At 43.2% G+C, this 13533-nt stretch overlaps 1 protein-coding gene across 1 annotated transcript; it reads right to left on the bottom strand.

The window, feature by feature from the left end:
• Window positions 1-8323: 8323 nt before the first annotated feature.
• On the bottom strand, window positions 8324-10053 carry LOC130975189 (uncharacterized). The gene is made up of 2 exons (XM_057900014.1): window positions 9636-10053; window positions 8324-8922 (listed from the first exon to the last, which is right to left on the bottom strand). The coding sequence occupies exons 1-2, from the start codon at window positions 10051-10053 to the stop codon at window positions 8324-8326; spliced, it is 1017 nt and encodes a 338-aa protein (XP_057755997.1).
• Between the last annotated feature and the right edge of the window lie 3480 nt (window positions 10054-13533).

The raw sequence follows: 13533 nt of genomic DNA, 5'->3' as shown, positions 1-13533 counted from the left end.
AACCGAGCCAGCCATTCCGTGAGATCAGAGTCTTCGTGGTATAGGCTAGAACTGATGGCGGCATTCAAGAGAATCCGGAAGGTCTAACCTTGTCTGTGGTATTCTGAGTAGGATTCAATGATTGAATGACTGTGACGTGCTTCAAACTCGCGATTGTGGGGCATTAGTGACAGACGCAAAAGAATCACTGGATTCTATTCCGACATGATCGAGAACCGACAGCTGGATAGCCGTGCCATGACAGGGTGCGTTGAACATTTCCACTGAGAGGATGGGAGGTAGCCACTGACAACAGTGAAACCCTTGCATAAGCTTGCCATGGAAAGGAGTAAGAAGGATTGGATGAAGACAGTAGGAAAGCAGAGAGACGGAAGGGACAAAGCATCTTCATACGCTTATCTGAAGTTCTCACCAATGAAATACATAAGTATCTCTATCTTTATCTTTATGTTTTATTCATATATCATCCATAACCATTTGAGTCTGCCTGACTGAGATTTACAAGGTGACCATAGCTTGCTTCATACCAACAATCTCTGTGGGATCGACCCTTACTCGCGTAAGGTTTATTACTTGGACGACCCAGTGCACTTGCTGGTTAGTTATGCGAAGTTGTGTTTATGCCATGGTATTGAGCACCAAGTCTTTGGGGCCATTACTAGGGATTATTTGAGTTGTGAAAAGCAGTGATCACAATTTCGTGCACCAACAATGCCCCTGCTCGAGCTCGGTCTTTTATCTGGAGGCCAAGTCTTGGTTTTTAGGACTTCGAGCCTTCTCGGGTAAAGTCGAACTCGAGCATTTTGTCACTTTATCTTTCCGTAGAGCTCTTTCTTTGAATGCGGAACGTTTCTGTTCTGTTTCTTCTGAAAGCACGCGCTTTTGCCTTTTATCGTTTTCCTTGGGAATGCGCGAGGGTTTTTAATGCCCCCATTAATTTGTTCCGTTTCTCTTGTTTTTCTCTTTTCAAATTTTTGTATCCAAGAGACGGTTTTCTTTTCCTTGTAACTTCCCTTTTCTTTCGTCATTTCTCATTCTGCACTTCTCGTCTTTCTGTGAAGCTTTGGCCTTCACTTTGGTGCTTTTGCTTTGTGATCGATTCTCTGCTACTCGCTTTTCAAAGTTTTCTTCCTTCTTCCAAGTTGGTTTTGCTTTCTTCCTCGCCTTTTTATTTCTACTACTTTTGCTTTTGATCCTTTTGATAACGCCTTGATTTTGCATGCTTGGAAAGCTCGAACCTTTTCTTCATTTCTGTCTTTATTTTGGAGTGTGATTCTTCAATAAAGTTTTGATTTTGCCTGAGTTGTTGTTGGAAAGCTTGAATCTTTTCGTACCACTATGCTTGACTGTCGCTATGATGTATGTTTTTGATTTTCTTTTCGTCTTTCTGTATGCTTTCTTCTGGATTTCTTGGTGGTTTCTGGTTAAGAATGAAGGGTCATTGCTGGGGTGTAAACTCATAGGTCCCTTGAGTTTTTGTTCTATGGTTTCCTCCAAAGGACGCCCCTGGATCTTTCGTGTAGGTCCTGGGTCTCCTTTTGTTCCTTATACCGTGCTTGATTATGTAGCCGAGTTGTTTTGTTGTTACCCGAGATGTGTTTTAGTAATCCAATATTCTTCTCTTTAATGTAGGACTAGTTGGCCTCATGGCTTCTCGCAAAAAATATTGTTGAGACGTCTTCCCAAGTCCCTGAGGGCATGGCTGATTGGGTGGATTCTATGGTTCTTCTGTGTATTTCTGTGGTGGACTCAGATTTTTGTATAGAGCTGCGAAAGCATCATAGGGTTTATGGTAGTGATGCCCAGGAGAGGGATTACGAGCTTGTAGCGCCTGGTTCTGACGAGAGAGTCTGTTTACCTACTTCCCTCGAGGGGGAACGTCCCTTCTTCTATGCTTACGAGTATTTCTTTAGTCAGTTGAACGTTACTTTTCCTTTTTCTGCCTTTGAGACCGACTTGTTGTTGTCATGTAACATTGCTCCATCCCAGCTTCATCCCAATTCGTGGGGTTTTATAAAGATTTTTCAGCAGCTGTGTCAAGAGTTAGGCATCAAGCCTTCTCTAACTCTTTTCCTCTATTTGTTTGTTTCGCCAAGCTTGGGGCCTCTTCAAAAAAGAAAGCTTCTTGGGTTTCTTTTAGATCTTCTCAGGGGCACAAAGTCTTTGCCATGTATGACGAGTCTTTTAAGGACTTCAAAAACTATTTCTTTAAAGTTTGAGCTGTTGAGGGTGTTCGCCCCTTTTTTCTTGATGAAAATAAGGAGCCCGTTTTTCCTCTTGAGTGGCAAAAGAATGTCATGGTGTCCCGGTATACTTGGGAGATGTTGGACGAGGTCGAACAGGCCTTTGTAAGTGTGTTGGAGGATATTTGGGGGGAGCCCCCGTATCTAGATACTAAGAAATTTCTGGGGGATCCATCTTTAGTCCTAAATGTGTTGGGTACTGTCTGACGTGTTTTTAGTTTATTCTATTTTTTCCTGTGCTCCATGGCTTTGTTTGTTGATTCTGTCTTTCCTATTTTTCAGAATTGTCGAAGAACAACGACTCCATGAAGGCTTTTAAAAAGGCCAAGAAGGCAGCCGCTGCCCAAAACATCTCAATCAAGGCGACTGGGGAGGGGTCCTCCCAAACCATCACGAAGCCGCCTGTGCTGAGTTCCCCTGGCCCGAGGAGGGTGTCCCTACTTCTCGGGTTCGTCTGGTAGATCTCTCACAATCTTCCGCTGCTGCTTCTGGTGCTCCTCCTTTGAAAAAGCAGAAAACATCTGAGCTCTTTAACCTGGATGCCCCGGATTTTGATGCTATTGAGTTTGTCGACCAGCAGATTGCTCCTTATGGTGGGCTTTCTATGGATGATGTGTCCCTTCTTCAGCACCTAGATTTCATTACCAAAAATAGTGTGAAGATGGCACATATGGGTGCAGCCATTTTCTGGACTGTTCAGGGTATCCCAATTCATGCTACTAAATCTTTCATGGAGGAGGCTAAATCAGAGTTTGATCGGATTAAGGGTCTGAAGGAGGAATTGGAGGTGAAGTTGGTGAAAGTAGAAAAGGAACTGGAGGGTGAGAAGGCTAGCTCTATCGCCTTGGCGGCTTCTTTGAACTTGGCTGAGGACATGGCATTGAAGTATAAAGATAGCTATATCTCGGCTTATAGGGAGTTGGTGCATCTCCGAGATGACTTGGAAACTGCTCGGGTTGATTATGCCGAGCTTCAGGGTCATCTTGTGGGTAGCGTGACTGCCGCCTATGAGAACCTGATAGAGCATATCCGGATTGTTGCCCCTGGTTCCGATTTGACTCTCGTTAGTCTTGATAAGGTAGTAAAGGATGGCAAGATTGTCCCGGATGATCCTGATGATGATATTGAACCACCTCCTGCGCCTCGTCTGAAAGCTTCTACCATGACGGTTCCTTCAGCCCCCTCGACCGTAGTTGAGCCAGATTCTGACTGTCAGATCTTGAATCGAGGCGATGGGACAGTGGATGCGGTGCCTCTCCAGACTCGTCCTCCTTCACCTCCTATTGATGTTGCTACTGGGAAGCCTTTGGACTCTCTGTGATTATTCTTGATAAATTTGTGCATAGCCCGGTCTGTGGGTGTTTGAACTTTTTGTAAATGGTGTTTTGTTGACTGTTGATAGTTGCTACTTTTAGCAACTTTATTTTGAAAAACAAAATAGTTTCTCTTGGCTCTTGGGGTTGGCTCCAAGCGGCCTCTTGAGTCTTTGTTTTATGGTAACTGCCTTGTTTTTCACGATATGCTTGCTTGCAGCTTTCTTGAATCTTCCAGAGTTGTTTTTTTATTCATTCTCTTTTGATTGCTTTTGGCGAGGTCAAGGTCTATTGAGTCGAGCCATCTCCCTTTTGTTGGTTGATTTCCTCAGTTGATCTTTTTCTTGAGTTATTTCTAGCAACCCCTTGGGATTACTTTTTATAACTTTCTGTAGCTTTAGTCTGACTTTCTCACGTCGGTCCCTGTTTTGTTACTAGGTAATTCTTTTGGACCTTTGTTCAGATCTCTTTTGTACCTTTTATCTTTTCCGGGCTGACTTCGTCATGTCGGGCTTTGTCGAGTTCTTTGATAATCCTCCTTTTTGGACATTGTTCAGGTCTCTTTCATGGATTTATCTTTTGTAGCTTTATCTGCCCAGGCCGACTTTGTTATGTCGGGCCTTGTCGAGTTACTTGACAATCCTCTTTCTTGGACCTTGTTTAGGTCTCTTTCAGGGATTATCTTTGTAACTTTATCTTTTCGGGCCGACTTTGTTATGTCGGGCCTTGTCGAGTTACTTGATAATTCTCTTTCTTGGACCTTGTTTTAGGTCTCTTTCAGGGATTATCTTTGTAACTTTATCTTTTTGGGCCGACTTTGTCACGTCGGACTCTGTCGAGTTACTTGATAATCCTCTTTCTTGGACTTTGTTCAGGTCTCTTTCAGGGATTACCTTTTGTAACCTTTTGTAGGAGTCCGACTTCGTCACGTCGGGCTCTTCGAAATTATAGTAATCCTCTTTTATAGGGTTGGCCAGACCTCTTTCCAGGGCTTTACTTATAACTTGGTTTGTTGGGGCTGGTCGACTTTAGGTGTCGGCCAGCCTTTAAGCTATTTTATAGCAATCCATTTTATAAGGATCTCGTCTGGTCCTTTCTATGGATCACTTTCTATAGCTTCTTGTATTATTCTATTTTCATCTTTGCCGATTTTGTAGAATTTTGGGTTTTAACCCTTGTTTTTATCGTGATTGCGCAGTGAATTTGGTTTTCACTTTCTGTCGATCTGTAGCTTTATAATCGGGCGATGATTGTTTTTAGAATAATACGACTTGAACGTTTGTAGAAAATCTGAAAAATTTTATTAAGAGAAATGCAAATATATACACGTGGGGGTTAGTTTGTAGGTCTTGGGCCTGACACCTCGTTAAAAAACCTTTTCGGGAAAAAGAGTGTGCCTTGTCCCAAGGTCCCTTATCCTCCCTAACTATAGTACCTTCTTAAGTTGTAGGCGTGCCATAACCTTGGCAGCTTTCGCACGTCGAGTTCGAAAAGTCTGTAGTAGCCCTTTCCTAGCACGTCTATAACTCGGTAGGGTCCTTTCCAATTTGTAGCCAGTTTTCCTTCTCCGGGTCGAGTTGTTCCAATGTCATTTCGGATTAGAATGAGGTCATTCTTCATGAAGGTCCGCTGTATTACTTTTTGATTGTATCTGAAAGCCATTCATCATTTCAATGCTTCTTCCCTTATCCGAGCTCTTTCTCAGACTTCTGGGAGTTGGGGATTGGCTTCTTCACTGTAGTAGATCACTCTAAGGGATCTTTCTTCAACCTCTACTGGGATCATAGCCTCCATTCCATAAGCTAATCGGAAAGGTGATTCCCTTGTTGTGCAATGTGGGGTCGTTCAATATGCCCATTGGACTTGTGGAATCTCCTCAGCCCAGGCTCCCTTTGCATTCTGTAATCTCCATTTTATCCCTGCTAATATAACTTTGTTGGCAGCTTCGGCTTGCCCATTGGCTTGAGGATGCTCAACAGAGGTGAATTATTATTTTATATTCAGGTCGGCCACAAGTTTTCTGAAGCCTGCGTCTGTGAATTGGGTACCATTGTCTGTGGTGATGGAGTATGGAACTCCGAACCTTGTGACGATATTTCGATACAGGAATTTCCGACTTCTTTGAGCTGTGGCATTGGCTAGGGGTTCTGCCTCGATCCATTTTGTGAAGTAGTCTATTCCTACTATGAGGAATTTGACCTGTCCGGATCCTTGGGGAAAGGGTCCGAGGAGATTGAGTCCCTATTTTGCAAATGGCCATGGTGAGGTTACGCTGATGAGCTCCTCGGGCGGAGTGGTGTGGAAGTTGGAATGCTTCTGACATGGCGAACATGTCTTTACGAAGTCTGTGGCTTCTTTTTGTAGGGTTGGCCAATAGAATTCGGCCCGTAGTACTTTTTTGACGAGTGCTTGTGCTCCGAGGTGATTGCCACAAATGCCACTGTGTACTTCTTCTAGGATGTCCTTAGTATTGTAAGTCGGCACGCATTTTAGCAATGGTGTTGAAATCCCTCTTTTGTATAAAGTGTTATTTATGATGGTATAGTATTGTGCTTCCCGTTTTAACTTCTTTGCCTCTTTCTCATCTGTAGGGAGGGCCTTTGTTGTGAGGTAATTAATTATGGGGGTCATCCATCCCTGATCACGACTTGTTATGGCTAGGACCTTTTCTTCTTCCGAGATTGATGGCTTCTGTAGAATTTCTTGGATAAGGCTTCTATTGTTACCTCCTGGTTTGGTGCTGGCTAGTTTTGAGAGTGCATCATCCTGGGCATTCTGTTCTCGGGGTATGTGTCGAATCTCATATTCTCCGAGTTGTCCGAGCTGTTCCCTGGTTCTATCCAGGTACTTTTCAAATTGGGGTCCTTGGCTTGGTAGCTACCTGTTATTTGTGAAGATGATAAGTTTTTGAGCTCCGACCTCTCTAGCCATCTTCAAGCCTGCTAGTAGTGCCTCATATTCTGCTTGATTATTCGAGGCGGGGAATCCAAATTTGAGGGAGAGTTTGATCTGGGTCCCCTGGTTGCTTTCGATTATTACGCCTGCACCACTTCCCGTTTTATTTGAGGATCCGTCCACGTATAGATTCCATTCTGTGGGGAATTTCGGTGTGTCTGTAAATTCCGCAATGAAGTCGGCCAGGTATTGAGATTTGATTGCCGTCCGAGCTTCGTATTGAAGGTCGAGTTCGGACAGCTCGACTGCCCATTGCAAGATTTTTCCTGCCAAGTCTATTTTCTATAAGATCCCTTTTATGGGCTGGTTAGTTCGAACTTTAATGGTGTGAGACTGGAAATATGGGCGAAGTCGGCGAGATGTTATTATGAGAGCGTAAGCAAATTTTTCTATTTTCTGGTAGTTCAGCTCGGATCATTGCAATGCTTTGATGATAAAGTATACGGGTTTCTGTCCACTGTTGTCCTCTCGGACCAGTGCTGAAGCTATTGCCTGATTTCCCACTGCAAGGTACAAGATGAGCGGTTCCCCCTTCTGAGGCCGACCTAATATAGGTGGTTGTCCTAGAAACTTTTTAAAGTTTTGGAAGGCTTGCTTGCACTCGACTGTCCATTCAAATTCCTTTCCCTTCCTTAGAGTGGTGTAGAAGGGGAGAGATCTTATTGCAGATCCCGCCAGGAATCTAGACAAGGCTGCCAGCCGTCCGTTAAGTTGTTGCACCTCTTTGATACAAGTCGGGCTTTTCATGTCGAGTACGGCCCTGCACTTGTCCGGGTTTGCTTCGATTCCTCTTTTTGTGATCATAAAACCCAAGAATTTACCGGCTTCTATCGCGAAGGTACATTTTGTGGGATTGAGTCGCATGCCGTGTTGTCTTATGGTGTCGAATACTTGTGTCAGGTCGGATAGTAACATCTCTTCATTTTGCGTCTTCACTAGCATGTTGTCTACATAGACCTCCGTGATTTTTCCAATGTGATCCGAAAAAACTTTATTCATTAATCTTTGGTAAGTGGCTCCCGCATTTTTAAGACTGAAAGGCATAACAATGTAACAGTAATTTGCCTTTGGGGTTAAGAAAGAGGTTTTTTCTTGGTTGGGTGAGTACATTGGGATTTGGTTATATCCCGAGTATGCGTCCATAAAGGAGAGGTATTTGTATCCGGAGGAGGCATCTACCAGTGCGTCGATGTTTGGGAGTGGATAAGGATCTTTTGGGCAAGCTTTGTTGAGATCGGTATAGTCGGTGCACATTCTCCACTTCCCATTTGACTTTTTTACCAAAACGACATTAGTGAGCCAGAGCGGGTATTTGACTTCTCTTATGAAGCCTGCCTCCAGTAGAGCTCGCACCTGTTCTTCCACCGCTTGAGAGCATTCTGGTCCTAGCTTTCTGTGTCATTGTTGTACCGGCCGAGATCCTGGGTAGACTGCTAGCTTGTGGCACATTAGTTTGGGGTCTATACCTGGCATGTCTGCGGCCTTCCATGCAAAGAGGTCGGCATTATCACGTAGGAACTGTATGAGTGATTCTCTTGTGTCCCCTTTTAGGAGTGTGCCGATATTGGTTATTTGGTCCAGGGTGTTTTCGATCTGGATTTTCTCTATTTCTCCTTCGGGTTGTGGGCGAAGCTCCTCTCGCCTCCGAGCTCCACCAAGCTCGATTGTGTAGAATTCTTCACCTCTGCCCCTGAGGTTTAGACTTTCGTTGTTACAGCGGCGCGCCATTTTCTGGTCTGCCTTTACTGTGGCTATTCCTTCTGCAGTTGGGAATTTCATGCATAGATGCGGAGTCGGGACTATTGCGCCGAGTTAATTGAACATTGTCCGACCTATTAGAGCATTATAGGCTGAGCTTATGTCAACGACGATGTAGTCTATTTTGAGTGTTCTTGACTGACTTCCCTTTCCAAAAGTTGTGTGGAGCGGAATGTATCCCATTGGTTGAACCGGGGTATTTCCTAATCCGAACAGGCTGTCCGAATATGCTCTGAGTTCCTTTTCTTCCAAGCCGAGTTTGTCGAAGGAGGTTTTGAATAGGATATCGGCAGAGCTCCCTTGGTCTATCAGTGTGCGATGGAGATTTGCATTTGCCAGTATGATTGTGATGACCATGGGATCGTCATGTCCTGATGTGATGCTGGATGCGTCTTCTTTGGTAAAAGTGATCGCCGGGATGTCGGATGCTTCCTTCTTTTCCGCAACGTGATATATGTCTTTGAGATGTCTTTCGCGGGATGACTTAGAGATTTCTCCTCCAGCCAATCTGTCGTGTATCATGTGGACGTGTCTTTCTGGTGTCTGGGATGATCGCATAGTGGGTCCGACATCCTCTGCTTTTCTTCTTTTCCTTTGTTCATCTTCGTGGGTGGCCAGATATTGATCTAACCTTCCTTCTCGTACGAGCTTTTCTATGACGTTTTTTAAATCGAAACACTCATTGGTGGAGTGTCCGCGGATCCGATGATATTCATAGTATTCAGCCCGGTTTCCTCCTCCTTTTTTGCCTTTGAGTGGTCGAGCTGGTGGTATTTTTTCTGTGTTGCAAACTTCTCTGTAGACATCTACAAGAGACACCCGAAGAGGGGTGTAATTGTGGTACTTTTGATTTTTTCTCTGTGTCGATCTTCCTTTTTTTTGGAATCTTTGTCTTTATCCTGAGGGGTGAACCCTGGTTTTGAAGTCTCTCCTAATCGGGAGTTTTCCTCCATGTTGATGTACTTTTCTGCTTGCTCCTGCACTTCGTTCAGAAATGTTTGATACTTCTTTGATATGGATTGACTGAAAGGCCTTTCTCGTAGGCCATTAATGAGACCCAAGATGGCAGCTTCTGTTGGAAGATTTTGTATATCCATGCATGTTTTGTTGAATCTCTCCATGTAGTTTCGCAGGGTTTCCCGCTCTCCTTGTCTGATTCCTAGTAAGCTCGGAGCATGTTTTGCTTTGTCCTTTTGGATGGAGAATCTGGCCAGAAATTTTCTAGCCAAGTCATCGAAACCTGAGATGGACCTAGGAGGGAGGTTGTCGAACCACCTAATTGCTGTTTTTGTTAAAGTGGTTGGAAAGGCTTTGCAACGAACTGCATCTGAGGCATCGGTGAGGTACATTCTGCTTCTGAAGTTGCTGAGATGATGGGTGGGATCCGTCGTGCCGTCGTACAAGGTCATGTCTGGGAGTTTGAAGTCTTTTGGGATTCTTGTTTTCATGATCTCCCTGGTGAATGGATCTTGTTCCTTGCGGGTGCTATCTTCGGGGGTGGGATGGCTGGCTTTAGTCTTGACATCAGCCTCAACTTTTGAGAGTTTGTTCTCCGATTCCCGGCCTCGTCTTATTTCTCTTTGTAGATCCTTTTCGGCCTCTCGTTGACGTAGAGCGTCTTCCTCGAGTTGCTTTAACCAACTTTGGAATGCCTCCAGGTCTCCCTTGTTTGGGGAGTTTTTATCATTGACCTGAGGAGTATCCTTTGGTGTTGTGCCCACGTTTTTGTAAAGCGTTCTTTCTTCTAGATCTGAGGTGTGATCGTTGTCATGGTCGTCCGCCATGGTAATGGGGTGACTTCCAGGTCGCCGGCAACGGTGCCAATGTTCCGGTGGTTACCTGAAACTGTAGGTCAATCTCAGACGAGATCTTCTGTGCTGATCAGAGATGATGTGTCTGGTTTGCTGGACTGATAATGCTGCTGATCCTTTGTCACCGGAGGGTGGTGGTACCTACAAGGGACTCCGATGCTTAAGTTAGCAAGGGTATTAAGCAGGTTTTTATGTAGAATCAGAGTATGAGTTATACCTGGGTGCTCCAGTGTATTTATAATGGCGTAGAGTGACCTTCTTAGATAAGATAAGTTAGCTATCTTATCTTATCTTTATCTTATCTTTGACGGGGATCCTCTTATCTTCAAGGGAACCGCCTTTATCTCTACGGGCTTGGGCCGCCCTTGGATTTGGGACGTGTTCCTCTATTTTGGGCCCTTTGTTTGGGCCGTCTGTGACTTGGTCGAGCTTTGTGAGAAGAGATCGGGTTGTCCTGTCCTGGAAAGAGGTCGGTCGCTTTGTCTGTAGAACATCCCGGGTCGGACAGCTCGACCCAGGGTATGAACAGTCCCTTTCATGCTCAAAAGGAATGAGTATCCAGAGATCCGACATGAGATTCGAAAAAGAGGTTGGGAAGTTATCACCAACCCCATTCAACAAGTCAAAATCTTAATGGTTCAAGAGTTCTATACTAATGCATGGATCACCAAAAACCATGATCAAAGTGTGAACCCGAGCCCAAAGAATTGGCTTACAATGGTTCGGGGGAAATACTTAGATTTCAGTCCGAAAAATGTAAGGTTGGCATTCAACTTGCTAATGATGTAAGGAGATGCACGCCCCTACACTAGAAGGGTCAACTTTGATCAAAGGTTGGACCAAGTCCTCATGGACATATGTGTGGAAGGAGCTCAGTGGAAAAGAAACTCCAAAGGCAAGCCGGTTCAATTAAGAAGGCATGACCTTAAACCCGTGGCTAGAGGATGGTTGAAATTCATCCAACGCTCCATCATTCCTACTAGCAACCGATCCGCAGTGACTGTAGATCGGGCTATCATGATCCATAGCATCATGATTGGAGAGGAAGTAGAAGTTCATGAGGTCATATCTCTAGAACTCTACAAAGTGGCCGACAAAACCTCCACCTTGGTAAGGTTAGCCTTTCCTCATCTCATCTGTCACCTATGCAATTTAGTTGGAGTTGTCATAGGAGAAGACATCCTCATTGAAGAGGACAAGCCCATCACTAAAAAGAGGATGGAGCAAATAAGAGAGCCCACTCATGGACCTCAACAAGAGAATGAGGAAGTCCCTCATCAAGAAATCCCTGAGATGGGTCAAGGGATGCAATTTCCTCCACACAACTATTGGGAGCGACTCAACACCTTTTTAGGAGATTTGAGTTCCAATATGGAGCAACTAAGGATGGAGCACCAATAGCACTCTATTATTCTCCATGAAATTAGAGAGGATCAAATAGCCATGAGGGAAGAGCAATAAAGGCAAGGAAGAGACATAGAGGAGCTCAAGCATTCCATTGGATCTTCAAGAGAAAGAGCTAGCCGCCATCACTAAGGTGGACCCGTTCTTTGATTTCCTTGTTCTTATCTTTCTGTTTTTCAATTTTTATGCTTTATGTGTTATATATGTTTGTGTCTTCATTACATGATCATTAGTGTCTAGTATCTGTCTTAAGGCTATGAATGTCTTATGAACCCTTTAACTTTCTTAAATGAAAAATGTGCCTAATTACAAAAGAACAAGAAGTACTTGAATCTCGAAATTTATCTTGAAATTAGTTTGATTATGTTGATGTGGTGGCAATACATTTTGTTTTCTGAATGAATGCTTGAACAGTGCATATTTTTTATAGTGAAGTTTATGAATATTAAACTTGTTGGCTCTTGAAAGAATGATGAAAAAGGAGAAATGTTATTGATAATCTGAAAATTTATGAAATTGATTCTTGAAGCAAGAAAAAGTAGTGAAAAATACAAAGCTTGCGAAAAAAAGTGGCAAAAAAATAAAAGAAAAAGAAAAAGCAAGCAGAAAAAAGCCAATAGCCCTTAAAAAGGCAAAGGTAAAAGGGACCCAAAGCTTTGAGCATTAATGGATAGGAGGGCCCAAAAGAATAAAATCCTGGCCTAAGCGGCTAAATCAAGCTGTCCCTAACCATGTGCTTGTGTCATAAAGGTCCAAGTGAAAAGCTTGAGACTGAGTGGTTAAAGTCGTGAATCAAAGCAGAAAGAGTGTGCTTAAGAACACTAGACACCTCTAACTGGGGACTTCAGCAAAGCTGAGTCAAAATCTGAAAAGGTTCACACAGTTATGTGTCTGTGACATTTATGTATCCAGTGGTAATACTGGAAAACAAAGTGCTTAGGGTCACGGCCAAGACTCGTAAAGTAGCTGTATTCAAGAATCAACATATTGAACTAGGAGAATCAATAACACTATCTTAAATCTGAATTCCTAGAGATGCCAATCATTCTAAACTTCAAAGGATAAAGTGAGATGCTAAAACTGTTCAGAAGCAAAAAACTACTAGTCCCGCTCATCTAATTGGAGCTAAGCTTCATTGATATTTTGGAATTTATTGTATATTCTCTTCTTTTTATTCTATTTTGATTTTAGTTGCTTGGGGACAAGTGATAAACCCCATTTGTAGGGTTTATCTTGTGCTTGATTTAAGGGATTTTATGACCTTTTACCCACATTTATTCAATAAAATAGCATGGTTTTATAACTTCTCCCTTAATTGTGCTTAAGAGTGAAAACATGCTTTTTAGGACTTAAAATAGCTAAATTTAATTCTCCTTGATTCCATTAGATGCCTTGATATGTTTGTTAAGTGATTTAAGGTTTAGGAGGCAAAGATTGGATCAAGGGAATGAAGAAAGAAGCATGAAAAGTTGGAGAACTCATAAAGAAATGAAAGAACCGGAAAGCTGTCAAGCCAACCTCTTCGCACTTAAACGACCATAACTTGAGCTACAGAGGTCCAAATGATGCGGTTCCAGTTGGGTTGGAAATCTAACATCTGGGGCTTCGAAACGATATAAGATTTGCTATAGTTGCTACACGTATGGTGATGCGTACGTGCACTGTACGCGCACGCATCGCTGCTGCCATATGGTCCACTTAAAGCAATACATGGCCAGCGAATTCTAAATCCTTGTGGGCCCAATCCAACTCATTTCTGATGCTATTTAAGCCAAGGATTGAAGGGGGAATGAGGATACTTTACATACTTTTAACCATTAGTTTAGTTTAGTAGTTAGAGTTAGTTTCTAGAGAGAGAAGCTCTCACTTATCTCTAGGATTAGGATTAGGATTAGTTCTTAGATCTAGGTTTTAATCTTTGTTTTCTTCTACTTCTACCTTTCAATTCTTTGTTGTTACATTCATCTTCCTCTATTCCTTTGTTGTAATTTCCTTTATGTTGTTCTTATGCTTTGTTGTGGATCTACTTTTGTTCCTCATATTCTCTTT

Source organism: Arachis stenosperma, chromosome 4, assembly GCF_014773155.1.
Source record: "Arachis stenosperma cultivar V10309 chromosome 4, arast.V10309.gnm1.PFL2, whole genome shotgun sequence".
Classification (NCBI taxonomy): Eukaryota; Viridiplantae; Streptophyta; class Magnoliopsida; order Fabales; family Fabaceae; genus Arachis; species Arachis stenosperma.
This window is presented reverse-complemented; position numbering and strand designations above follow the sequence as displayed.

Coding starts and splice junctions, on each gene's coding strand:
- LOC130975189 (XM_057900014.1), bottom strand. CDS start 10,053: ATGGCGGACGACCATGACAACGATCACACCTCAGATCTAGAAGAAAGA. Junction 8,923..9,635: donor GGATCCCACCCATCATCTCA/GCAACTTCAGAA, acceptor AAAACGTCATAG/AAAAGCTCGTACGAGAAGGA.